This window comes from Arvicanthis niloticus, chromosome 30 (assembly GCF_011762505.2).
Source record: "Arvicanthis niloticus isolate mArvNil1 chromosome 30, mArvNil1.pat.X, whole genome shotgun sequence".
NCBI classification, from domain to species: domain Eukaryota; kingdom Metazoa; phylum Chordata; class Mammalia; order Rodentia; family Muridae; genus Arvicanthis; species Arvicanthis niloticus.
In genome coordinates this window covers 23,234,604-23,262,076 of record NC_133438.1, presented here as the reverse complement: position 1 = coordinate 23,262,076, position 27,473 = coordinate 23,234,604, and the positions used below count along the sequence as shown (strand labels likewise).

Below are 27,473 nucleotides of genomic sequence, written 5' to 3'. Positions count from 1 at the left end.
AACTTTCAGAAAATGTCAATGAATTTAAGCAGAACTCAGTCTTTTCCTGTGGACAAAGAAGTATTCCTTGAGGGGCTGGCTAGATGAATAATTGGACACATGTTCACTACTGAAAAGTCCACAGTCTGGCTAGAAGCGTGCTTCCCATAGGTATAACATGTGAAGCCCAGAATCATTTCATATATTCTTCAATGGATAAAATTAAAGGGAAGGTGAAAATAATTAGCTGGGTTTTTTTTGTTTTGTTTTGTTGTTTGAGACACGGTCTCACTATGTAACTCTGGCTGTTCTGGAACTTGATATGTAGACCAGGCTGGCCTCAAATTTACAGAGATCTGCCTGCCTCTACCTTCTGGGTACTAGGATAAAGGTGTGGGCCACTGTGGCCAGCAGAAAATTGATTTCTATAATCTAATCTACTCAACCCAATACTTTCCCAGATTAACTTTCTCAAATATACTCCAGATAAAATTGCTAACAGTTTATGTTAATTTATTTTTTAATAGTTTAGAGTTTAGTACTAAATAAATTATTTATTTTACTTGAATTATGTCTTTACAGCCTGATTTGTATTTTAGACCGGAAGCACACCCCAGGTCAGACTAGCCCTCATGGACTCTGGCCTCATATGGCTAGTGGATGCCACACTGGACCTACAGGTCTAGTATGTTGAAGAGAAAATGACATAAATGACTAAGATACCAGCTCTAGTTGCTTTACAGGGAGGAGGGGATTTTCCATGGGAGAGAAAGCACCAGAAATGGGCATAGTTCAGTGGGAGGGCACTCAGGCAGCAAGTTCAAGCTCCTGTTCAATCCTCAATATTACAAATCAAAAGAGGAGGTGAGACCCGAGTTGGAAGGAGTGGTTGCGACTCAAGCAGACAGACAGACAACGCAGAAGTTCAGGCTAACAGATCTACAGAAGCAACTCTCCAAGGAAGAACAGCAGGCTGATAGATCTCCCCACAATGAAAATCTCACTGTGCTTTGGATATACTACGGAAGCCCACAAGATCACATCTCATTCCTGCTTTGCTCTCTGTACTAGCTTTGTGTGTCAACATGATAATATAACTGAGAGCCATCAGAGAGGAAGGAACATCAGTTGAGGAAATACCTCCATAAGATCCAGCTGTAAGGCATTTTCTCAATTAATGATTAATGAGGGAGGCACCATTATTGTGGGAGGTGCCATCCCTGGGCTGATGGTCCTGGGTTCTATAAGGATGCAGGCTGAACCAGGGGGAGCAAGTCAGTAAGCAGCATCCCTCCATGGCCTCTGCATCAGCTCCTCCAGGATCTTTCCCCTGTTTTGAGTTGCTGTCCTGCATTCCTTTAATAATGAACAGCAATTATGGAAGTGTAAGCCAAAGAAACCCTTTCCTCCTCTACTTGCTCTTTGGTCATGGTGCTTTGCTGCAGCAACAGAAACCCTAAGTAATACACTCTTCAAATGTAGCCTCTAGCTTTGTTCTCTCTACTTTAGATACAAAGTTCTATATGTCGCCTTTCAGACATTACTGATGTCTTCCCACCTGGGGCATGCCCTGTCTAGAACCTGTCTGGGTTGGCCATCATTACATGTAACACCTGGCAGATGATGAACACATAGTTCTCAGTAAGTACAGTATATTTGAATGAATGAATGATTTACCACGGGGAGGAAGAAGAAGAGGAGTTGATAGTGAGCCCATTCCTGAGGATCGTGGGCATCAGACAAAGATTTGTAATGAATTCTGTGAACAGTCTCCATTTATATCTTACATATTAAATATTGACCTGCAGCTTACATGTGTGTGCAGCAGTTGCAGAGAGAAGAAGGCAATGGCGTTCTTAAGTTCCATGAAGAAGTCCAGGCGAGAATAAACTAGCCATTAGAGCTTACACTAAGAACAAACAATTTCGTGGAAATTATTTGGTTTGGGGAGCTCTGTTACTACACATTTGCTGAGCATGTATGAAATCCCGGGCTTGGTCCACAGTACTGTTTAACACAGAGTGCTGTAGCACATGTCTACAGTCCCAGGGAAGTGTACCAGGTCATCTTTAGTTACAGAGTTCAAGTCCAGCCCAAGATACATGAGACCTGACTCAGAACATTAACAAGGACAACAAATTTAAAAAGAGAGAATAGAAAGTGACCTTCTGTTACTTTGTAGACAAAGAGACAGAAAAAAAAACCTTACAGCGGTGATTCTCAACTGGTCTAATGCTGTGATACTTTAATTCATCTCTTCCTATCCTGGTGACCCTGAATCATAAAACTATTTCATTGCTACTTCATAACTGCAACTTTGCTACTGCTATGAATTGCAATGTAAATACCTGTGTTTTCCAATGGTCTTAGGTCCTTCAACCCCCCAAAATGTTGTAACACAGTGTGAAACTGCTGCCTTAAAGAATTCCTTACTTTGCACAACTGGAAGGCATCATAAAAATGAAGCTGCTCTCCCGACCCTGGGAGGGTTTTACATATTCCAGGAGATTCATTTTACAAATGTTAAATCAAGTTAATGTAGAAAAGTAAGAGAAAATGATTTTTTTTAAAAAAAAAACGCAGCATGCATTTGAATAGTTAAAAAAAACAAAGAAGGTCATAAAGGGCAGTTGAAACGGCTCAGTGTTGTCTAATTTACACACACACACACACACAAATTAATAAGCTAATGTAAACTAAATGTAAACATAATTATTAAAAATGGCTGTGAAAAGTTTTGACATTAGATATGACCAGCATAAAACACTTAAGATGGTCACTTCTGTATTCAAATGCTGTGACTTAGTACTCAAATATCCACATTTTAAAAACGATGTTAGAAGTACTTCTTTCTTTTTTCTTTCTTTCTCTTTCTTTCTTTCTTTGTTTTCTTTCTTTCTTTTTTTGTTTTGTTTTGTTTTGTTTTGTTTTTCGAGACAGGGTTTCTCTGTGTTCCTGGCTGTCCTGGAACTCACTCTGTAGACCAGGCTGGCCTCGAACTCAGAAATCTGTCTGCCTCTGCCTCCCAAGTGCTGGGATTAAGGGCGTGCACCACCACCGCCCGGCCTAGAAGTACTTCTGATACAAGGCATGATGTCACACTCCTGTAACCCCAGAATTTAGGAGGTAAAGGCAATAGATCAGGAGTTCAAGGTTATCTTCAGCAATATAGCAGCAAACTTTGCCTACATGTGAGCACATATCCACTTTATCCCCCCAGAAAGAAAGAAAGAAAGAAAGAAAGAAAGAAAGAAAGAAAGAAAGAAAGAAAGCAAGCAAGCAAGCAAGCAAATAGGGAGTGGGAAAATGGGGGGCAGTGGTGGGGAGTTACTAATAACTCTTCACAAAGGTAAAGTGTTAAAGGGCTCCCTTCTAATTGGCTTGGAATTCAGATCGAGACCATGGGAAGCTCATCTCTAAGTCATGCTCCATCCCTAGAGTTGGGCCATTCTCTCATTCTAAGCTGTGTTTTCATCCATCCACCATGGCTTTGTCTGGGTGCCTCAAAAGAATTTGAGTGGAAGGGAAGACTGTGTTTAATTTGGAAACATTAAACTCTAGTAGTCTATGTTTAAGAATCTAGATGTGGCTTATAATTTGGCAGCTTCTAATGAGTGATATGAGTCTGGCTATTACACTGAAGAGGAATTAGTTAAGCATTCGACACCTTCCATTATTTAGGCTGACACTGGAGGGCTTTAGACGGGATATTCCAGGGGCTTTGCCGAAGGCCAGTATATAAATATGGTAAAATCTTTGGGCTACAGCCAATCAGGACAAGAAGACCTCGATTTATTGGACAAACTACTAAAAACACAAATGAATTAGTCTGTATGTGTGCTTGACATTGTCAGGCCAAGTCAGCCATTTTGATACTGTGCAAATCAAACTGTTAAGTCTGCAGATATTAATACACTTACGTAAGAGTTCCTACTCATATGTCAAAGAGAACAGGAGTCAGACCACGTATGCAACATGGCATCCCCGGAATCGACATAAGTCATCTTCTGTGAATGAATAGAAACTAAATAAAGCCAAACTTAAGGAAGCATGGATATTAAAATGATTTATGCAGACGCTGAAAATAGAAGTCAGTTATCGTTGTCTGAGATCTGATAAAATCTGGCCATTGTGCTTCCCCATACAGCCTCATAATTCCCGGATGACAGACTAATGCTTAAACCAAATGTGGACACGGAAAGATAAAGCTAGGCCTGGGTGACAGTTTGAAGATCTCCATATTCCTCTTGAGTCTTTCACTTGTGTGTCTGAGGGCTGGAGACACAAACAGCATCTGGGTCCTAGGAGTTGAACACCACAAGTTACTAAGCTGTGCTATATCATCTACCAAGGGTCCTGTAACAATTCACATCATGCTGATTCTTTGGACTGTGCAATTGTATTTACTGTAGCTCAGTGCTGGAGCAATAGTTCTATGCTGGCTTCTGAGACCTCCAACATCCTTATTCCTCTTGCCAGCTTTATTTTTCTCTGGCATCCGTCTCCCATCTTATTCTACTTTAAATTTCTTGTTGTTTGAGACAGGATGTAACACATTCAAGGATGGCTTCCAACTCCCCATTTTCCTGACTCTGCCTCCCAAGTGCTGGGATTATAAAGGTGAGCCAGCATACCTGGCCCAAACTCAACATTTTAAACAAGCTAAATGAGTGCTGTTCAGTAGAACTAAGCTCCTGCATATCATGCAAACATTACCACCGCCCACTCCCTCCCATACTGAAACTCCAGGTCTGGCCAATGGCAACTCCGCTCTATGCCTACCTCCCTACCCCTGAGTCCTGCTCTAGCACTCTCCCTCCCCCTCCACTTCTTTCTTTTTTTTGCCTTTTTCTTTCTTTTTGAGAGAGAGAGAGTCTCATGTAGCCAAGAATGATTTTGAATTACAGATTTTCCTGATGCCACCTTCCAAGCTCTGGGGTACCCACCACACCAGGCTGACCACCTAACTTTCTGTCTTTGAATCTGAAAATACACATACAAATACACATACACATGTGACTCATGTGAGTGATGGAAAGAGGAAAAAAGTTTCCAAAGTTGTCCTCTGACCTCTATATGTCCTCCCCCGCCTGCCCCCACAAGTGAATAAATACAACAAAGAGAAGATCTCATACACGGACGCTTCTTTTTGCAGTGGGCAGCAGTTACTGCAGAGGTCGTAACTAGTCAAAATAATGAGAATAAATTACTAGTGAGGACATCTGTGTCAAACCTTTGTCCCACAATGCACAGAGAACATTGAAGAAGAGAATACAGAAAGAACATAAGAGCTGTGAGATGGGAGGGATATGGTGAAATCCTCTCTTATGAACATAATCAGCTGTGCTCTCATGAACTCATGGGGCTATAGCTACCTTTACAAGATCAAGTCCGTCATCATCCAGCATGTATGGGAGAAGATCTCATAAAACCCCACCTTTAGCCGAGCTGTTAGCCAATGACAGCTGCTGGGGGAAATATTAGAGGAAGTCTGGAGGAAGTGATAAAGGATTTATGTTGGATATAACCAGGATATGTCCCATACATATATGAAATTGCCAAGGAATAAATAAAAAGTTTTAAAAAGCCTCATGTAAGTAGAAGCAGGTACAAAATGCTTCCATGATTTTATTGTCGTATGTATTGACTAAGTCAGTTCTTGAGAATATTAGCATCCAGGAAAGCTGGTTCTGTCTGTTCTTCTCTGTCATACTCTCATGTTAGGTACAGTTCCTGAGATCCATAGACTCCCGATATTTACATGAATGAATGAATGGTTCAGGATGGGGCACATGGCTATCCTGAGCTAGAGTGACTGAACAGAGGGGTCCTGAGCACTCAGGTGTGGGGCGCTGTGACTATTGAAGTGACAAGGTCCTAGGACCCCCTTAAAGAGCCTAGGTCTATGCCAGACTCATGAGAGGGAAGGTAATGGGGACTATAGTGACATCAGTGATATCACCTTTATATTAATGACATCATCAGTGACATCACCAGTGACATCAATGCCACCAGAGAGAAAGGCCAGAAACAGGACTTTCAAAGGCATACCTTTGAAATTCAAGGGCTGCTTTCTGCACTTTGAACACGTCTGAAAAGTCTGGTGAAGGCTCAGGGTCCCTTCTTAGAATAAGAGTTCAATGAATAAAGTAAATTTCATTAGGAACACAAGACCATGTATTAGATCAAACTACACTTAGCAAAATCCACCTCCCCCCAGCCATGTTTTGTTCCAGTTCTTTTTGATACATGTTATCATGTAGCCTTGAACTCCACATCCCACCATCTGGGATACAGCCTGCTTTCTGTCCCAAGTGCTGAGATCTTAGGCCTTGTGGAAAGTGCTACTACACCCAGCTGACAAAATATTTTTTTTAAAAAATAATCTTAGTACAATATTAGACTCCTTGTTATGTAGATAAGACAGCCTACAGAAAAACACATAATGATCACAAAATTCTCAGTAATAAGAGGCATAAATTAAAGCTTTAAATCTACCTTCAATAACTGTCACATGACATAAAAATACATATAATTTCTCCAAACGGCAAAACTGTAGGTCCTAGCAGGAATGGTACTACGAATCATTGGCTGCGCCCATGACTGGAGAAGACACTAGTTTTCAGTTAGCAAATATACATATATATATGTACATACAAATATACATATATATATATACATATATATATGTATATTTGCTAACTGAAAATATATATGCATATATATGTATATATGTATATATACGTATATATACACATATATGTATATATACATATATATGTATATTTGCTAACTGAAAATATATATGCATATATATGTATATATGTGCGAATATTTAATTTGCCATAATTATACTAATATAACTATATTAGCATATATATATATATATATATATATATATATATATATATACACACACACACACACACACACACACACACATACATATCCTCCATCCCCAGGTAAGTCGTGAATTCCACCCATAGACATCTCCATACCTCCAAGTGGTCCATGAATTCTGGGACAGAAGTGAAAAGCAAGAAGGCTCAGTTCAGGATTCCATGGACTCTAGAATCATGTGTGAATGGCAAGAAGGCTCAAGTAAGCTATTCAGTGGAGTGGAGAATGGAGCTTAACGATCAAAGCAGCAGCAATGAGACGGCAGCTAGAGGAGTGGCAAGGACCCAGCACAGCCTGCTCTGTTGTGCCCAAAGTGGGACGCTAAGATACACAATGGACCTTTGGAATTGTTAAACATGTAAACATTTATTTATTTATTTGTATATTGTGTAGGAGTGTAGGGCGCATCATGGTGTGCACGTGGAGGGCAGAGTCCAACTTGCAGGAATCTGCCCTCCTCTCTTTCTACCATGGCGACTCTAGGGATTAAACTCACATCATCAAGCTTGTAAATGCTTTTACCTCCTAAGCCACCTCACTGGCCCACGTCCATAGATCTTTATTGTTCTAGAGATTGAACCTAAGGCCTCCATCCATGCTCACAGAAATGTTTTAACACAGAGATGCTAAATTCTGACCTATGTTTCTAGAAATGCAGTTTGCTAGATTCCATGGGGTTTAATTGGCAGCAGGAGTCCAGTTAGAAAGTGGCCGCCATTTTGCAGGGAAGAACTGTGATGACGTAATCCAGGGAGATGGCAGTGCAGGCTGTCCGGAAGTGGAAGTGAGGAACAGAAGCTGCTTAGAAGGGTGGATGGACATTAGTGGATGTCCTTCTACTCCTAGATGGAAGAATCTGGCAATGCAGGCAGGAGGACAAAGAGTTTCGTTTCCGTTTTATCACATTCTTAACGTAACAGAGTCCTAGGCAAGGCGGGCACAGCCAGATGGTTCATGCCTTCAGTGCCAGTGTTCAGGAAGCTGAGCCAGAAAAATTGCTTTCCTCCTCCATAACAGTCTGCACTACAATGTGATACTCTTTCTTGAAAACAAACAAACAAAATAAACAAACATCAACAAAACATAAAGAGAAAGGCCAAAGAAGCTCCATGATGTAATGACAAGAGCCTTGCCGTCGGCTGAGTCTTCTAATCTGTGTGACTGTGGGGAGGTTACTGAGTGTCTCCTTGCTGAATCTCCCTGCTGCTACAGCAAGGCCACGGAAACCAGCACTACAGGGTTGTGAACCATGAGGGAGAGAAAAACACCTGACAAATTCTGAATTCATGTTGGCTGATGCTGAGAATATAAAGGAGGAGGAGAAGGAGGAGGAGGAGGAGGAGGAGGAAGAGGAGGAGGAGGAGGAGGAGGAGGAGGAGGGGAGGGGGGAGGGGGAGGGGGAGGGGGAGGGGGAGGAGGGGGAGGAGGAGAAGGAGAAGGAAGGAGGAGGAGGAGGAGGAGGAGGAGGAGGAAGAGGAGGAGGAGGAGGAGGAAGAGGAGGAGGAGGAAGAGGAGGAGGGGGAGGGGGAGGAGGGGGAGGAGGGGGAGGAGGGAGAGGAGGGGGAGGAGGGAGAGGAGGGGGAGGAGGAGAAGAAGGAGGAGAAGGAGAAGGAGGAGAAGGAGGAGGAGAAGGAGAAGGAGGAGAAGGAGGAGGAGAAGGAGAAGGAGAAGCCTTTAAAATATTTTTGAAAGGAGAGGAAATTGGACCCTTCCCTCTTGGGTAAATTCTGAAGCTATCATTTGAGGGTTAGCCCCTTGAGGAAGGGAAACACCAGGATTGTGTATTTCTGGGCTCTTGGCTAACATGTGCAAGGCCCTGAGTCTGATCCCCAGCACCATGGCAAAAGAAATGAAAGACATTTTCATTCCTCTGATTTGTGGAAAGAGTGAAATATATAACATCAGAGGTAACTTCAAGGCTGTATCATTAAAAAAAAAAAAAATTACAGCTCAACATTTCCCATTATCGAGATTAGTTCTGAATTTCAAGCAACAGATTCTACAAATTCACTTTATGCTCGACACCTGATGTGGTTTCCTCTTCAGTGGAGGCCCTTTGAGTAACCATTGGCTAAACAGACAGGTAGATTAGATGTGGCTGCCCTGTCAGAGCTGACACCTATAGCCCTGTGTACAGTGAGTGCCCTGTCCCATCTGTTGCAGGCTAATGTTTAATACTTGAGGTCAAGAGGCTGAGTGGGAAAGGAATATATTAAGTTCATTTACCATTTGCTCTAACTTATTTAGCTGTAACTTTTCAAATGTCAGGGTAGGTACCTCTGAACCAACCAGTTTCATGAGCTTTGTTGTATAGCATTTAACCACACCCCTCCCACTTACCATTCAACTCTTTCAGGGGTCTGGGAGACAGACAGAATTCATTAGCTCTGGGCTGGCTTGGGATTGTGTCTGTAGACCAGATGAGTCTCAAACTCATGAAGATATGTCTGTCTCTGCCTTCCAGGTGCTGAAATTAAAGGCAAAGGCCACCACAACAGCTATATTTTATACAGGCCCCCCCCCCCCCAGTTACTTTCAATTTTCTGTCCTATATGGATGCATTCTAAATACAAGTCAACAGATTTGATGATCTTGGTATTTCCAGAAACTAAAGGTCTTCCACTTAGGTGCTGCCTGACTTCACTCAGACATTTCTGTTCTCTGTTTCTCTGGAGCCTCATTTTGGTGTATCAGGGCTGTGACTTCCTTCCCTTGGCTTGCTATAAATTAATCCTATAGGGAGGGGGAGGAAAGGGGAAGGAGAGAGGGGAGAGGACTGAGGGAGGGGAGGGAGGGATGGGAAGGGAGGGACAGAGAGGAGTGGGGTGGGGAGGAGAAAGGGAGGGGGAGAGGGAGAGAGAAAGAACCAGGCATATTTGAATGAGTGTCTGGCCTAGAAAAGGAAAAGAGGCCAAGGTGACCTCAACACTGGGCTCTTCCCAGGAAGAATGTCCCAACAGGCTCTAGAAAGCAATTAGAATAATATTTGACAGCTTGCGATAGGAAACGGAAGACTCCTGCTCTCTCCATCCTCGAGTTCATTCATCCTGAACATACTTAAGATGCTGCTAAGAAATCGGTGTCAAGAGTCACCAGGCTCCGTGCAATCGTATAAACGGCAGCACCCTGTGGGCCTTCCTGCCTGCTGCCTCTGTGTTCCGCCTCCTTTTCTTTCTCCACAGGCTCCTCTGTCCTCTCTCCCTCTCCTCCTCCTGTCGCAAGGAATGTTTTAGGGACTTGCCAGCATCATGGGGTGCAGTCTGCCATCAGGTCTGGCCACTTACTGACTACACCTGCTCTCAGGCCCAGAAACAAGGTCATCGTGTCCTTATTTCTGGAGTGAAAAGAGGCACTGAGGCTGAGGTCTGAGCAGACTGCTGTCCTGCTGTAGGGAATCTCTAGAAACAAGGAACCTACTGCTTCAGCTAAAGCCCTGCTGGGAAGCTGATTATCCTGTGAGATCCCATCAGGAGAATCCTTTGCTGCTGTGATGAACATATCTACAGTCTAACTTTGGGGTTTTTAACTCACGTGTTTTTAAAATATCGTAGTAAAACACGCTCTAGTGAGCTATCTCATTAGTAATCAGTCATTTAGTTTGGCCTAAATTACATGGTTTCGTGTAGGTCTTGGTGGCCTCCCTGTGGCTATATAGCTGAGGATAGACTTGAATCCCCCATCCTTCTGAGTACTGGGATTATACCCTCAGCTCAAAAACAAAAGCAAACAAACAAACTTTACTTTCTGTTTACATGTGTGTGTTTGAGGGTAGCTGTGTACACAGGGGTGCAGGTAGGTGTTTGTCTATCTCCCCTGGAGCTGGAGTTACAGATGGCTGTGACCCTCCCAATGTGGTTGCTGGGAATGGAACTTGAACTCTCTGCAAAAGCATTACATGCACTTAACTGCTGAGCCATCTCTCCAGGCCCCTTATTGTTTTAAATTATACAAGTGATAGGAAAAGAATGTGCCATGTATAAAGATAGGGCAGAGTGGGCTGGGGTGATGGCTCACTGGTCCTTGCCCCCATTAACTGTAACTATAGCTCTAGGAGGATTTGACACCTCTGGCCTCAGTGGGCACATGTGCTCAGGTGCACATACCCACATGCCGGGGTGTGTGCACACAGACAATTAAAATAATAAAATTAAATATTAAAAAAATTAAATGAAACAATATAGAGCTTCAGGCGACCTACTTTCTCCCCAGATCTTCTGTCTAAGTGAACAATATTCCATTATCAAGATTGCTATCGTTTGATTTTTTTTCTTTCTCTCAGTCCTTTGATTATACTTTGATCATTGTATAGAGAAACTGATAGTGAGTGCTTTATTTTGTGAGACTGACTCATCTGTCCCAGACTCACTGCTAGTGAGGATGACCTTGAATTTTTGGTCTTCCTGCCCTGCTTCCATCTTGCCTCTTCCCACCATCTGACCTTGCAAAGCTCTTTCAACAGGAAGGAGCTCATCTTCTCTCCTCCCCAGTGTGAAACTCGCAGCTACACCATAGCAGTTTCTGAGAATTCTGCTGGTCACAGCCTTTCCAAAGCTCTGCAGCAGTACAAGCCTATCTCAGAACTCTGGGAGTTATCGAGGAGACAGAATCTCCATTTTGTGGACATAGTTCATCATCCACATTCTACAGTACTTGAGGCTAATCCTTCCTCCCCCCAACACACACACACACACACACACACACACACACACACACACACACACACCGACTAATCCATCATCCCTGCTCTGCCTTCCTCCGAACTATGAGCTTTAGGGGTCACTGTGAAAAACATACTTGGAATTTGAGTCCAAATCTTCGCCTTGTCGCTGACTAGCTGTGTATGTCTCAGGGTCAAGAAACAACTTTCTCAATCTGGGAATAGAATAAAACTCTCCTTAGGGCTTTTATTTGTAAGAATTTAAATATGTACTATTCTCAAAACTTTTGGAATAGCGCCCAGCAAGTCTGAAGTGGGATAAAGGATGAGGAAAATCAACCCAGTGTGGTAGCACAGGCTGTGTAATCCCAGTTTGTGGGAGGGAAGCAGGAGCAGGAGGATTTAGGGGCTAATCTGAGCGGCAGTGTGAACCCCATGCCAGCTGCTCATGCAGAGTTGAGATATTGCCTCAGAGAGAGGTGCTGGTGGAAGGGGTTGGGGTTGAGGTAAATGCAGAGGTTACCTGTGGGATAAGGAGGGAAAGAGCTGGCTAGCTAAGAATGAAGGAGAGCTTGGTTCAGGATGGTGGAGTACATCTGTAATCCCAGCACTCAAGACACACGACTGGAAGCAACACTATGAATTTGAGGCAAGCATAGATTGCAGAGTCAGATCCTGGTTTGGGGTCTTTCGTGTGTGTGTGTGTGTGTGTGTGTGTGTGTGTGTGTGTGTGTTGTGAGAGTGTGTTAGTATGTGTTTTTGTCTGTGTGCCTCTCTGTGTATGAGTGTGTGTATTAGTATGTGTTTGTTAGTGTGTGTTTATCTGTCTGTGTATGTGTGTGTGCATGTTACTGTGTGTATATGAGTGCGTTAGTGTCTGTGTATGTTAGTGTGTGTGTGTTGGGAATAGGGCAGGGTTAAGTCAAACTCTCATAAATGAGATTCCTAATCATAATTATAGTCCAAACACAGCCCTTGGTTTCCTGTGCCTTGTCTATAGTAAGAACATTTTTATCCTGTGGTCTGTGTTTATCATACAAGCCTCCAAGCTGTGCAAACCATGTCAAAAATGGCTTCATACTTTTTCTTTTTCTTTTTTTGGTTTTTCGAGACAGGGTTTCTCTGTGTAGCCCTGGCTGTCCTGGAACTCACTCTGTAGACCAGGCTGGCCTCGAACTCAGAAATCCGCCTGCCTGTGCCTCCCAAGTGCTGGGATTAAAGGCGTGCGCCACCACTGCCTGGTCTGGCTTCATACTTTCATCCACTAAAGAAACATTTTTCAGGTAAAAATAAACAACCCCAATTTTTTTACTTAATTCTTTAAGCCCTTTGAATAATGCAACTTCAGAAGCCACCATAATAGTTTCTATAGCTGTTGCTGGTTCACTTATATTAGGCTCTTTTTCTTGAGAGCCCCACTCCCACCCAGGTGTGTGCCTCTCCTAAGTACCTTTCATCCTTTCATATTTGGGTTTAAATCTGTATCAATTGTATTTCCTTTGTTTTCTGAGAGATGGTTTTATGTAGCCCGATGGTTCTTATCTCCCAATTGTCCCACTGCCACAGATTGTGCCCTACAATACCTCTCTCTCTCTCTCTCTCTCTCTCTCTCTCTCTCTCTCTCTCTCTCCCCCTCTCCATCCCTCCCTCCCTCCTTCCTGCCTCCTTCCTTCCTTCCTTCTCCTCTTCTGTTTTGGAGACAGCGTCTACTTTGTCGTTTTGGCTGGCCTGAAACTCTGTGTAGAACACGCTGGCCTCCAGCTCACAGAGATGCCAATGGTATATACCTTGGAGCTCCACAAATAGACCTTTTGTTTGAAACTCCAGTCTCTGATCATAACCTTGAAGGTGCCCAGTCTCATTTAATTGAGGGTGATAGGCATTCGGTTAGCACCCAGATATCAGAAACTCAAACTTTCTCTAGCCATGGTGACTTACTTCATTGCTCTCAGCACTTGGGAAGCTGTGGTAAGAGGTTTGAGGCCAGTCTGGGCTCCATAGTGAGTCCCAGCTTCTCCTAGGGCCACAAAATGAGGTCTTGTCTCAACAAGACAATGAACCAATAAATTGACAAGACCAATACTAAAACTTCACTTAGTACCAATTTATCACAGAATTACTCCTTGCTGTGCTATCAAGAATCTGGGTCTCACCTGGGTTGATGGGCTCTGGAACAGATCTCCTCAGGCTGCTTTGGGAAGGGGTACCACCCAGCATGTTTTGCTGCTTTCTGACAGATCGTTGTCATATAAGTGACAGTTTTTGTAAAAGCTATTGTTACTTCAAAACGATAGAAGGGATTGCTCACATTCATGTAACCATAAAATACTGGGTCAAGACAGAAGCGTTCTGTCAAAGTTGGTGAGCAGTCTGTAAGTGACTCCTGAAGACAAAACAGCAGAACAGTGTTTGTCCCTACCCTGTCAAAAAGGGAAGGAATGAGACAGAACTGGTTTTGTAGCATAACGAAGAAGACATTATTCTAGCTCTGCAAGGAAAGCCTTCAACTGTGAAGCTAGCCTCACCCTATTCTAATCTGAGCAGTTAAAATACTCTGAATTGGTTTTATCATCCTTGATTCACGGAGGTCTATGAAGAGATGCCTGAAAGGGTATTCTTTTCTCACCTGCTTTCCTTAGTGCGTGTGTGTATGTGTGTGTGTGTTCAAGCACACTGGAGTGTGTGTTTTCTTTGAGGCAGGGTCTTACTATGTAGGGGCTACAAGGCAATTCTACCACTTTGGCCTCTAAAATACTAGGACTATAGCTCCTGGCTCTTGGCTCCTGGCTCCAAATCTGAAATTCTATCTGTCAAATGCCTTTGAAATTTGATAAAAACGTAATAAAGGTAATAACGGCAGCATGGCTGTTATCAGGTTTTGTTCACATACTTGGTGTATTTCCATTACAGATTATCAAATTCAAGGCAATATGTTTGGTGTTTTCTGGGTCATTCTGTAGGAATCCAAGTCAGAGCAGGAATCTTTAAAGCCTTGGAAAGGGATAACCTTTATCAGAATTGATATATTCTCCAGCTCTTGGATTTTCACATAAAAACTGAGAATTTTTTTCCATTCATCTTAACTGAATTCTGTAGGCTCTCAGAATAAGATATAACCTGTATATGTCTAGCACCAATTTGTCATTAACACATAGAATGAAAGAAAGTCTTACCTAGTTTAGCTTAGCAATTGTAAATAAGTGAAATTAAGCGTTTAGAACGCCAGAGTGAAAGGCATTAGTCCAGAGGGCTGTGGAAAAAGCATTAGACCTAGCTTTGTTCAGGTGTTGCTCCTCCAGTCAGGGCAGCTGTCTCCAGTGACTGTTGCTACTAAGGAGAGACCTGAGAGCCAGGAGAAGTTTGCCTCCTGAGGCTGGGCTTTGGACATTGGGTAGTGACAGATTTACTTCACATGGGAGTGGAGGAGAGTCTGATATGAAACAAAGGAAAGAATGAGGAGAGGGAGATGATATGAGAAAGAAATCAGACTTGGAACTAGGCATAATGGTACCCCTCCCGGTATAATCTTAGCACATAAGAAGTAGAGTCTCAAGAGGGTGGAAGTTTGAGGCCAGCCTGGACTCAGAAACAACAACAAAAACCACACTTGCTCTTTAGACACACAAACAAATTGACCTTGGGCAATTAGTTGTTCAGTCTTTCTACATAACACTTTGTACGGTTAATCATCTTTGTTCTGTTGGGTTGCTATGCGGATTAATGAAATAATCTGCATAAAGGGCTTGGCCCATGGGATTTAAAACACAGTCAGAACTAGTGTGGCTACAGTAGGCAACCAAGGGGGCACATTAACTATAGTCCCTTCTGGCCGCTCACTGGATTCCCTCTGGATAGCTACGAGATGTAGGAAGCAGCCTTTTAGCCTTTTGCAATCAAAACTTGGGTTCAGGACTCTGTCTCTTTAGTGAGTGTCTGTGCACTACCCGAACCCCCAGAACCCAGTTCTGTTCACACACAGTTCAGTGTGGGCACCAGACAAAGGTTCACTTTGTAGGACTGTCTGGCTGGGCTATAACTGAGAGACTCAGAAACATGTGGAACTTCAATAGAACATAAGGAAATGGATTATTCTTGGCCCAAAACAAAGACTTTACAGAATATGAATTTGTATGTAAGGAACATGGAGAAGTTCAGCAAAGTATCAGCATCCATATGACAACAGTTATTTCTGAGGAGGGAAAGAATAGTTTCAGAAAAGGTGAGCTACACTTCTCTACTGTCTTCAAATTTTATGCATTTTCTTATTACCTGTGTAATAATAATAATAATAATAATAATAATAATAATAATAATAAATTTAAAAACCATGTATGCTGAGGTGTGGCTGTGATCCCAACACCTAGGAGTTAGAGGCCCTCTCTAGCATCAGGAGTTCAAGGTCATCCTCAGCTACATACTGAGTTGTTGGAAGCTAATCTGGGTTAGAAGAAAGAGACCCTGCATCAAACCAATCAAACAAAAACACCCAAACTAGAAAAAGTGAAGGCAAGGTCGTAGTACAAGCAGTGAGCATTTAGGATACAGTACCAAATCGGATGTGTAACAAAACAAAGTAGACAGGAATCAAGGAATTTCTCCCCAGGGCTGTCAGTGATGTGATGCTTGTCTTATTCTACTGGGCTTGCTGTCCTTGAGGGAGGAGGAGAGCAGAGGGGTGGGGGAGGGAGATGTCAGACCCAATCTCCAGCAGGCTGAGCCCAATGAAATGACCTACTGGACCTCATGGTGTAAATCTCTTTCTCTCTGCAGTTTTTGAGAAGACATCTGTACCCTGTCTCACTCTTTCCAAAATCCAAGGTCTGCGGAAGCACCAGCTAAATGCAACCAGATGTCAAGCTAGGATTTCTAGTAGTACATTCTGATGGCAAAGAAAATAAGAAGCCATTAGATAGATAGATAGATAGATAGATAGATAGATAGATAGATAGACAGACAGATAGATAGTAGGAAACAGACACTTGGTTGACTGATAATACCCAGCTGAAAGGGTTCTAAACTCCCCAGGACTGTGAGTGTAGTCTACTGTTTGGGGTTGGGGGGTTGGGGGCGGTGACTTGCATGCTTCAGGCCCAGCACTGTAAAACAAAATACCCTCCACAGCCCTGAATAAACTAATTAAGATAGGCATGATGTCATAAGCCTAAGCCTAGAGTTCTAATACTCAAGAAACTGAGGCAGGAGGATCACTTCAGCCCAGGCACTCAAGACAGCCTGGTAGTCAATGTAGCTAGAAAACAAACAAACAAAAACAAAAACAAAAATCAAACAAAAACCCAGCAAACTTTGGCTAGTTAGTTAGAAGGGAGTACAGAATTTAAGAACTGTATAAGAGGGTTCTTCCCTTGGAAAGGTATCTTTTTTGACTACAGAGGAGACCTAAGTAATGCCGGAAGGATCGAGAAGGTGTGCTGACTTGCTTTTATATAGGTTGCAGACTCTACTGGGGAACGACCTCAGCTCACACTGGCTGCAGGAGTTAGCTTCACTCAGATTCAATGCATATTGTTTGCATTTGGCCACAGACTTTGGGGGTTCTAAACCAGGATGTGAGAGCTGACACTTGCAGGTCGCTTTCTTGCAGACCCGCCTTTCCAGCTTGACCCTTCAGTGCAAGGAGGCAGTCCAGCCCAGCCTGTGACTCATTACATTCTGTTGTCATTTCAGTAGCTGCACACACACAGAAAGGCCTGAATGAAGGGAAGGGTGAATGAATGGAAAGCATCAGGATAGAACCGCCCCGGGCACTAAAGAGGACAGGACAACTCGGGGCTGGAGGAGCCTCCTATTGTTTAAGAAACACTCCCCATAAGAATGTCAATCATAAGTCTTCCAACAACCATTCATTTGTTATCCCCCACTCATGTATACATTTGCAGAACCACAGACCTCCAGTGTGGCCATCCCGATGAACTGAGTTTATCTGTGAAACAGAGAAAGGTCTATCCATGTACAGCCCTGTGACATTACAAACACTATGAATGAAAGAACAAGGAATCTAAACGAATGTATAGCGCAAATGTGTACAGCAGCAGAACTCCCCACCCCCAATCATAGTTCATAGTTCGGGCTATAAAACAGGCTATCTCCCATTCTTTTTGATGACAGCACGTGTGTTAAGCAAAATTGAGGCAACTCGAAATAGAGGGGTTGAAACGCTGGGAGTCCATCATTTCTATAAAAGATCGCTCTGGTCCTTTCCTGTTTATACCAAAGATAGAGATACTGGCAGGATGAATTTGAGGACATAAAGCTGCTTCTAACAATTGAAGATGTAAACGCAGCAGCTCTTGAGAGGGAGGAAAGGTGTGGCAAAGTTGAACCCTTCGAAGATAGGAATGAGGGAGCAACTTAACTAGCCCAGACTAAATTGCTTGCTATTAACTGCACTAGGGCCAGCTCTCTTTGAAACTGCCTTGTAATCCTGGGCACGGCTTTGATTGAGAAATCTCAGTTCCCATCTTAAACCATTTGAAGGCATCTCCGACCAACCCCCTCCTACAATGCAACTCCTCTGAGCGCCCCCCCCCCCCACACACACCCCATCGTCGTCTCCCGCTACCCACCCCCTAACAAATCTGAATCTCGGCAGGGCCAGTGCTCACCTTGACCACTGACACCAGAAGCTCTGCTTTCACGAAGGGCTCAGTAACAAAACCCGAGGCTTACCCTAGGCAAACCTCCAAAAGCGTTTGAGAAAACAAAAGCAACAACCATAACCTGTGCTTACCCGCTTCTTAAAAAATTGGAACGCTGAGCATTTCTTGACTGGGAATCCATTCATGTCTTTGTTTACCATCTTCCACAGAAGGGGCTTCACAGTTATAGATCCAGGGTGGCACCGGCTTGGTTACTGCATCTGTATCCCGATTCGCCTTCCTGGAGATGGTGAAAGAAGACCGAACGGGATGGAGAGGCTAACCGGGCTCAGTTTTTCACTCACTCATTCTGCTGCGGCAGCTACTGCAGTAACTCGCCCCACTTTCACAGGCCACCAGCAGTGGCTTTTCTCTTTCCATCATTGCTTTGAAACGTAAGCATCATTGCAACAGGACCCCGGGGCCTGATGGCGGGATACAGCAAATCTACCCAGAGATGCTCTGGCAGGCGCTCTGGCGGGAGCAGGGTACCGTCCCCGCCCCCGGCTACCTAGCTGCTCCCGGGCTGTGCGGGGAGCGAGCGAGTCGCTCTGCTCCAGGTGATGTGCTTCTGGAGGCTGCTAGAGGAGAGCTGTTTTTGATTCTGTAGGTTCCACTGGGAGCTGTGGTTAGGCAGCTGGGGGAAGGAGTAAGAAAGAGCTGAAGCCGGAGGGAGGGAGGGAACCTCCTCAGAAAGGCAAACGGAAAGAGAAAGCAAGGCAGGAAGGAGCAAGGATGAATGCATACAAATATGAGTAGGAACAGGGGATGGTCAGGAGACACAGAAAGCACAGGAGGGCAGCTGACTCCCTTGGGAGGAGGAAATTGGTTTTTCTTTGCTAAGATTGTGGCAACCAGAGTTTCCTGTAAAACGCAGACCCAATAATGTAATTCTCAATAAAGTTCTTCAGATTCCAGTTCTGGTACCAAACCTCCCAGCAGCAGCAGCAACAACAATAACAAAAGCCATCAAACGTGCTCCTGACCTATGCAAACCTTGAAAACTAAAATAATGTGCCTGCACAGGTGTAACAGTGGATGGTCTCGTATTCCGTAGGGTCTTCTCTGGTGCCCTTCCTTCTGCTGTGATGTTATAAGGAACAACTGAGAAGGTAAATGTGCCTTTTTCAACAGGGACACCAGCAATAAGAAAAAAAAAAATCAATGAACAAAAACAAAGTGTGCAAAACCAATAGGTAGAACCTTGCCCAGACCTTCACCAAAAATTCTCGCTGAATCCATTCAATGCAGAGGAGGTCTTAGTAAGCAAGGGCACATCTTTTTACATTCCCCAGCTTACCCCTGAACCTCTGCATAGTGAATCCATTTAACAAAAGCATTTAATTATGTGTAGCTGGTTTCTACTTATGCTCTTTGATATTGATATTTTATGAGGGTTTTTTTTAATAGTGTTTGTAGCAAAAGGGATTGACTTTGAGTCAGGTACTGCTTGCCTCCCTGTCAGTGTGTGGCTTTGCATCAGCCACTTCACCTCCCGGTGTCCTTTGAATGCTGCCTCATCTATGAAATAGTCATACACAATCGTTCATTCATTCATTCATTCATTCACTCAATCACTCATTTGCCGTCTCATTCCATTCAAAATTCAAATACAGCATTCAAATCCAAATACAGCAAGCGTTCCCTGGTAGGAAATACAATAGAATTATCCTTAAAAATAATTGTTGCCAAGTGCTCGCGTGAAACCATGGGTTTGATCCTCGGCACCACAAAAAAAAAAAACAAAAAAAAACCCCAGACATTGTGGCAACGTGGGACTAGAACCCAGCAGTTGGGAGGTAGAGGTAGGAGGATCAGAAACTCAAGCTCATCCTCAGATAGTTTCAGGCCAGACTAGAATTTATGAGATCCTGGGACAAAACCAATACCAAAACAGAACAATAACAATGACAACACACCTACACTGTTATACCATTCATATGGGAAACATATGGATTGATTGGGGAAGAGGAACCTGAGTTCCTTTTGAGTCTGAGTTTCTGTGAGGTGAGATACGGACTGAGTTCTCTGCGACACAAGGACACATTATGTAATCCTCGGCATCAGCAGGCTGTGGTTTTCCTAAAGGGGCCGTCTAAAAACACCAGAGAGAACTCAAAGGGAATTATTCTAAGAGGAAAGAAATGGTTCCCCATTGGGATTATGGTAACGACTACAGTAAGAACCAAACTTCATAATGAAAAGAAAAAGAATTTGTTTTGCATAGTAAAATTATACCTCAATTATACCTCAATAAGTCTCATTAGAAAACGGTGGTGACTGTTCAACCTTTTTCCTTTTTTTTTTTGTTTGTTTGTTTGTTTGTTTTTCGAGACAGGGTTTCTCTGTGTAGCCCTGGCTGTCCTGGAACTCACTCTGTAGACCAGGCTGGCCTCGAACTCAGAAATCCGCCTGCCTCTGCCTCCCAAGTGCTGGGATTAAAGGCATGCGCCACCACTGCCCGGCTTTTTTTTTTTTTTTTTTTAACCTCTTTCCTGTTCCCTTCCCTACAATGTGTTTTAACAGCCATTTATTAAATATGGGTGTGATATATATATATATATATATATATATATATATATATATATATAGAGAGAGAGAGAGAGAGAGAGAGAGACAGAGAGACAGAGAGACAGAGAGAGAGACAGAGAGAGATGGGGGGCTTTCTGAATAATGCAGGGAAAGGGAGACTCTGGGCCCTCAGTTGGATTTCCTGATGTTCTACTGCGCAGACTTGCTTTAGGCAGACTCTCTGTTGACCTAGGGTGAAGAGGAATGTCTCATAGAGTCTACAAGAGGAGGAGGTAAAGACAAAACCAAAGACTAAGCCATCCTTCTTGTCAGCCAAATGCCACCTCCAGATGCTGACACTGTAAACCAACCTACACTAGACTTTACACAAGGTCCATGAATGCAGTGATGCAAGTTTTGTATCACAGGAGAAATACACAGAGAATGGCTTCCAGAGGCTCATAGAACTGCATATGTATTCCCCGGTGAACTGTTTGGAAAGGATTAGGAGGTGTGGCCTTGTTGGAACAAGTGTGTCACTGGGCGTGTCCTTGGAGGTTTCAAAAACCCGTTCAAGCCCTCCACCTCCCCTCACCCCTCTACCACCTGCAGCTTTCAGGTCAGGATATAAAGCTCTCAGTTACTCCTTCAGCACCTTATCTGCCCCCTGGCACACTCCCTGCCATGATGCTCAACCCTCAGAAACCATGAGCAAGCCCCCAATTAAATGTTTTGCCTTGGTCATTGTGTCTCTTCACGGTAATAAAACAGTGACAAAGATAGCATGTATACATGTGCATAAACATTAGATCCATTCTCATTTGTAGGTGACAGGGTAGGAAGGAAAGGCAGGTGACGGCTAAAGAAGCGTTCCATGAAGGAATGATGATAGTGATAGCCTGGGAGAGTAAGAGGAGGTCAGTCAGATGGAGGGGAAACAGAGAGCAGGGGCTCTGGGCAGGTAGAGGAATCCATAATTTATGGCCATCGTTTGGTCATTACAACAAAAGTGTTTTATCTATACAGTTAGCTCACCAGGGACAGCAGGGTCTGTCTTTCCTCTTGAACTTTCCCTGTGGTCATAACGAAACCATTAGCAGATAGACTGGTGGTTTGTATATGCTCAGCTCAGGGAGTGGCACTGTTGGGAGGTGTGGCCTTGTTGGAGTAGGTGTATCACTGTGGGTGTGGGCTTAAGACCCTCATCCTAGCTGCCTGGAAGCCAGTATTCTGTTAGCAGCCTTCATATGAAGATGTAGAACTCTCAGCCCCTCCTGCACAATGCCTGCCTGGATGCTGCCATGCTTCCACCTTGATGATAATGGACTGAACCTCTGAACCTGTAAGCCAGTGCCAATTAAATGTTGTCCTTATAAGAGTTGCCTTGGTCATGGTGTCTGTTCACAGCTAAGACATAGGCTTACTATCACCCCAATTTACTAAGTGTCTGACTTGGTAGCCTCAAAGCAAATGCTTTAAAAAGAAGAACTGGATCATCCTTGTTCTACTTATATATTTATGCCCCTTTTTGTTATTTCTTGCAGTGTTGGAGACTGCAAGTGATGCTTCATGCACGCCAGGCAAATGCTTTTCTGTCGAGCTATATTTTTCTCCTCCTTCCTTTTCTTTGTTTTGAGGCAGTATCTCACTAGGTTGTCTCTGGCCTTGTAACTTGTTCTGTAATGCAGGCAGGACTTGAATTTGAGATCTTCCTGTCTCAGCCTTCTAGACTGCTGGAATTAATTAACGGCTGTACTACCAGGCCTGGGTGTTTTTTTGCCTTTTGTTTTTAAAGATGTCAGTTTTGCCCAGTGATGATACCATCCTGGCTCCTTGTGCATTCTGAGGCTGGAGGTAACAACATGGCTTCTCTTGTACCATTGCTTAAGGTTTTAGGGCACAGAGTCCTGAGGGAGGGGGATTTATTTATTTATTTATTTATTTAAGCCTCCTGATACTGTTCCTTTCTAATTGAATGTATAATTTGTAGCATCTAATTGTTACAAAGAATACCCGAAACTTTGATCTCTTTCCCCTCTCCCTTTTTGTAGTGTATGTGTGTATACACATGGATGGTAGATATTAGATGTATTTCCTCTATCATTTTTTACCTTATTTTTAATTTTAAAATACCTTCTTCGACAATTTCATGCATATCTACATTGGGTTTTGGTCCTATTCACTCCAACTGTCTCTATCCCTACTGCAGACTCCACCATGTACCTCGCCCTTCTTTGTTTCTGTCCACATTATTATTGTTGTCTTTGCTTTATTATTATTATTCTAAGACAAGGTCTCACTATGTAGCCCTGGCTAGCCTGGAACTTGATGTATAGACGAAGAGATCTCCTAAGGGCTAGGGTTTAATGTGTGCTCTACCACGTGGCTTCTCCAGCCTTATTTTCGAGGCAGAGCATTCGAGGCAGAGCATTTACCTGCAGTGGCTGGTTTTGTGTGTCAGCTTGACACAAGTCACAGTCATCAGAGAGGAAGGAGCCTCAGTTTAGGAAATGCCTCCATAAAATTCAGCTGTAAGGCATTTATTTTTCAATTAGTGATTCATAGGGGATGTGCCAGCCTATGGTGGGTGGTGACATTCCTGGGCAGATGGTCTTGGGTTCTGAGCAAGCCACAGTGAGCAAGCCAGTAAGCAGCATTCTTTCATAGTTTCTGCATCATCTCCTGACTCCACCATCCTTCCTGTTTGCGTTCAAGTCCTTAACTTCCTTCAATAATGAGCAGCAATATGGAAGTGTTAGCCAAATAAACCCTTTCCTCTCCAACTTGTCTTTTGGTCATGGTGTTTCATTGCAGCAACAAAAACCCTAAGACAGTCTCTTACTGAATCTGAAGCTCATCAATTAGGTAGACTGGCTAGGCAGAGAGCCCTCTCCTCATCAGCCCGTCTCTGACTCTCCAGTCCTGAGATTACCCACAAATGGCGTTTTCTGTGGATGCTGGGAATCCACACTCAGGGGCTCAGGTTCACAGAGCACTGTACTCCCTGACCCCTCCCCCAGCTTCCCATTTTGCTTTCTTACAGCTTATCTAGTCTCCCTGCTGGCAATATTATTTAAATTATAACACAAATAATAAATGAGCTTTAATTAATAAAAGCACTGATCACATTATATATCCAGAATTGTATGGACTGTGACAGTCTTTCCTCAGCCACCAAGCCTGTTTTTCTCATCTGTAAAATAGTAGTGAAGTGCTTCACCACCTGCCTTGTAAGGAAACTGTCAGTAGTGAATTATATGTGAAGGGCTTTGTCCCTGTTTGCAAAATTATCAATAAATCTATCCTTTTGATTTTAATCAATATAATATAGAAAATCCTTAAAGACTTAGAGTGTCCGAATGTGATACATTTAAGTTTTGAACGGAATGTTATTTTCCTATGGCACCTGGAAAACAGAAAAGATCATAAGAGAATACCTATTGAGGGACTAATGTCCTACTGTAGAAAGGAATACAAGTAGATTTACTGCATATATATTTGTGTGTATGTATTTACTGTGTGTATATTTATGTGTATGTATTTATTGTGTGTATATTTGTGTATTTACTGTTTGTATGTTTGTGTGTATTTTCTGTGTATATATCTGTGTGTGTATTTACTGTCTATATATTTGTGTGTGTGTATATTTACTGTGTGTATGTTTATGTGTATGTATTTACTGTCTGTATATTTGTGTGTGTATGTGTATTTACTGTGTATGTTTATGTATGTTTATGTGTGTTTGTGCCACTGCACACTGAACCATCTCACTGGCACATATTGTTTGTGTGCATTTTTATTTGGTTTTTTTGTCTTTTTTGTTTGTTTGGTTGGTTGGTTTTGGTTTTTCAAGACAGTGTTTCTCTGTGTAGCCCTGGCTATCCTGAAACTCACTCTGTAGACCAGGCTGGCCTCAAACTCAGAAATCTGCCTGCCTCTGCCTCCCAAGTGCTGGGATTAAAGGCGTGCGCCACCATTTATTTGTTAAGACAGGCTCTTATACTGTAACTCAAAGTCAAAGCAATCCTCCTGCCTCAGCCTCCTTAGTAGTGGAATTACAGGTGTGTGAATTACCACAAATGTCTCAGTAAATGTGATCCTGCGCAGAAAAGGAATCAGATGAAAAGTTACAAAATCAATGTAACTCCCCAAAGGGAAACCCAGACTTAAAACTCAGCTAGTGGTATTTTAATTTATTTATTTTATATTTTGAGACAGGGTCTCACTATTTAACTCTGGCTAGCCCAGGACTTTCTATGTAGAACAGGCTATCTTGAGAGTAGAATTAATCCCCCTTGCTTCTGCTTCCAAAGTGCTGGGCCCACTGGTATGAGCCATTACAACCAGCTCCAAATCCTTATCTAATCATGGTACATAATATATATTGCTTTTTCTATTCGGAGATCTGGGTTTTGCTGGATCATCAAATAAATTTGGCCTTCATTTATTTCTATTGCTTACAACATTTTCAGATGGCATTATGAATATCCCTTAGTTGAGGTAAAGCTGTAATTGCCGATTCAAGCTGCTCCTCTCCCAGTTCCATTCCTTGCTTCTTACCTGGCCTGCTTGCTCACTGTCTCAGACACCCACATCCACGTCTCTGCTTTTTCCCTCTTCCGTTCTTTCTTTCCAATAAAGTGGTGCCAATTATGTTCATGACATAGCTTCTTCTGTCACAAAGGCCTACAATCCTGTCTTTCTTGTGACAATATGACAAATCAGTTTGTTAGGAATTGCTCATTTGAATATCAGTGATAACTCATTTGATACTAAAATGATGAATTTTCCAGCTTTCCAAGATTTTATATTCCTGCAGTTATTTTACCCCCTTGTTTAAACGTACATTAAAAAGGATTTAGAACCTGCAAAGATTGTTTCTTTGAAAGAGAACCTGTTTGGGGAGGCGCCTTTTGGATCTGAGTCTCCTTGTTAGAACAATCTCTGTCTCCCCAGACAATTGCAGGAAGACTTTGACAATGTGTGAATCTCATCAGTAGAAACCTGGGAAACACACCGGCAAGTGCTTCTCCTCGGAAACACTGCATATGTGCACATTTTGTGAGAATGGTAAAATAGGTTAGCAAGGCACCCCGGAAAGGTTCATTATCATTTATGAATGGGATGACCTTGTGATTTTTGAGAAATGAAATAGAAATTACAAATGATAATGGATTTTTATAGCCTTTTAATAAGATGCTTTTACAAGATTGGTAATTACGCTTCTCTATTTGCTCTCAACGATCACCCTTTGAGATCGAGTTCAAATGACCTCTTGGATGATTGGGCAGAAGGTTACATTTTCAACTTGACTTGTATATAGGTGTACATTAGCTAGGTTTCCATGTCCAGCATAAAGGAAGCATGGTGTGAGACAGTTGCCATGTGGGGGATAGAATAGTCTATTATGATGTGTATGGAGTGACAGGCTCTAGAGGGAAAGGAGAAGCCCTAGTCCTGCCTTCTCTGCTCTGTAGACCAGATCTGTGTCCATGTCTTTATGTGTGCCACAGAACACAGAGCTGAACTAATTTCTCAGATAATTTGAATCAGCTGCTGCTTCTAGGGAAGGAAGAGTGAGCTGGACAGATGTGACCACTGATAGCAGCCCCAGAAAAAAACACAAAGAACCACCCACAGGTTTTCATCCTATTATTCTAGAAAAATATGCCTTAGGATAAATAAATCTCTGAAGATGATTGTTTTCAATTTGAAACTCAGTCTGCCTGGGCTGCTTCTGTTTTGTAAACTGTCCCTATTTAAATTGAGCACAATTCTATTTGTGTGTGTGTGTGTGTGTGTGTGTGTGTGTGTGTGTGTGTGTGTGTGTGTTTAATTTTCTAGAGAGTCATACATATTGATACCAACTCAAAAATTATTAGGATGACAATATAAACTCTCAGACAAATGCAATATTCTTTTAAGTGGCTTAGTAGGACTAGCCTTGGAGTTTCTGTGAGGTACCTGAGTCCTGTCTCTGCTACTTACTAGATCTGTGACTCTGGGCAAGCCAAAATTGCTCAACATCATGCTTCTGAGCAATTGGTTTATTGTGATAATTACAGGGCATTGAATGCAGATTTAATATACACATGCGTGTACATATCTGTATCTACTTATGAGTATGTGACTGTGCCGATTTTATAACACTACTCTAAATTCTTCAGTTATGTCCCCATTGGCAGGTGAGAGCGTCTTGTGGCATTGACGGTGGGTTTGGTTGGATCACCCCCTTCAGCATAGAGGATGTGATGTTATTTAACTTCTGCCCCTTCACTGAGACAGTTTCAACTGGAGACCTGAGACACTGTGCAAAAGTTTGACTTCTCAGAGGTTACAATGATGTGAGGAAGACCCTGTCACATGAAGAAGACTATAGTCAATGGTGCTGAGTACACATGGCTCTTGGGATATCCTAGCCAAGGCATCAAATATGTGAATTAAAAATGTAAAATAGTTTTGAAAGGAAAATGACCAAGTATCAGTAAGCAGTATATTGTTAATTGGTGAAGCTAAATGATGTTGATATTTCAATCTGTCTGTGTGTCTTTCTGTCTGTGGATCTTTCTGTCTGCCTCTGTCTCTCTGTTTCATTTCTTATCTCCCCCTCCCCATGCCCTCTTCTTCTTCTTCTTCTTCTTCTTCTTCTTCTTCTTCTTCTTCTTCTTCTTCTTCTTCTTCTTCTTCTTCTTCTTCTTCCTCTTCCTCTTCTTCCTCTTCTTCCTCTTCTTCCTCCTCCTTCTCCTCCTCTTCTTCCTCTTCTTCCTCTT

General features: G+C 42.8%; 1 protein-coding gene and 1 long non-coding RNA gene across 2 annotated transcripts in view; both read right to left on the bottom strand.

Annotated features, from left to right (window-relative positions):
* Sgk1 (serum/glucocorticoid regulated kinase 1) overlaps positions 1-18,817 on the bottom strand; it is a 110,504-nt gene extending 91,687 nt beyond the window's left edge. The window contains exon 1 of the mRNA XM_076928105.1: positions 18,285-18,817. Within this exon, the coding sequence (XP_076784220.1) occupies positions 18,285-18,353 (69 nt within the window). The 5' untranslated portion in view covers positions 18,354-18,817. The remainder of the gene's footprint in view (positions 1-18,284) is intronic.
* On the bottom strand, positions 7,227-13,114 carry LOC143441047 (uncharacterized). Its single transcript, XR_013108305.1, has 3 exons — positions 11,674-13,114; positions 9,220-9,346; positions 7,227-7,921 (listed from the first exon to the last, which is right to left on the bottom strand). It is a non-coding gene; the product is annotated as an uncharacterized LOC143441047 (long non-coding RNA).
* Positions 18,818-27,473: the final 8,656 nt, after the last annotated feature.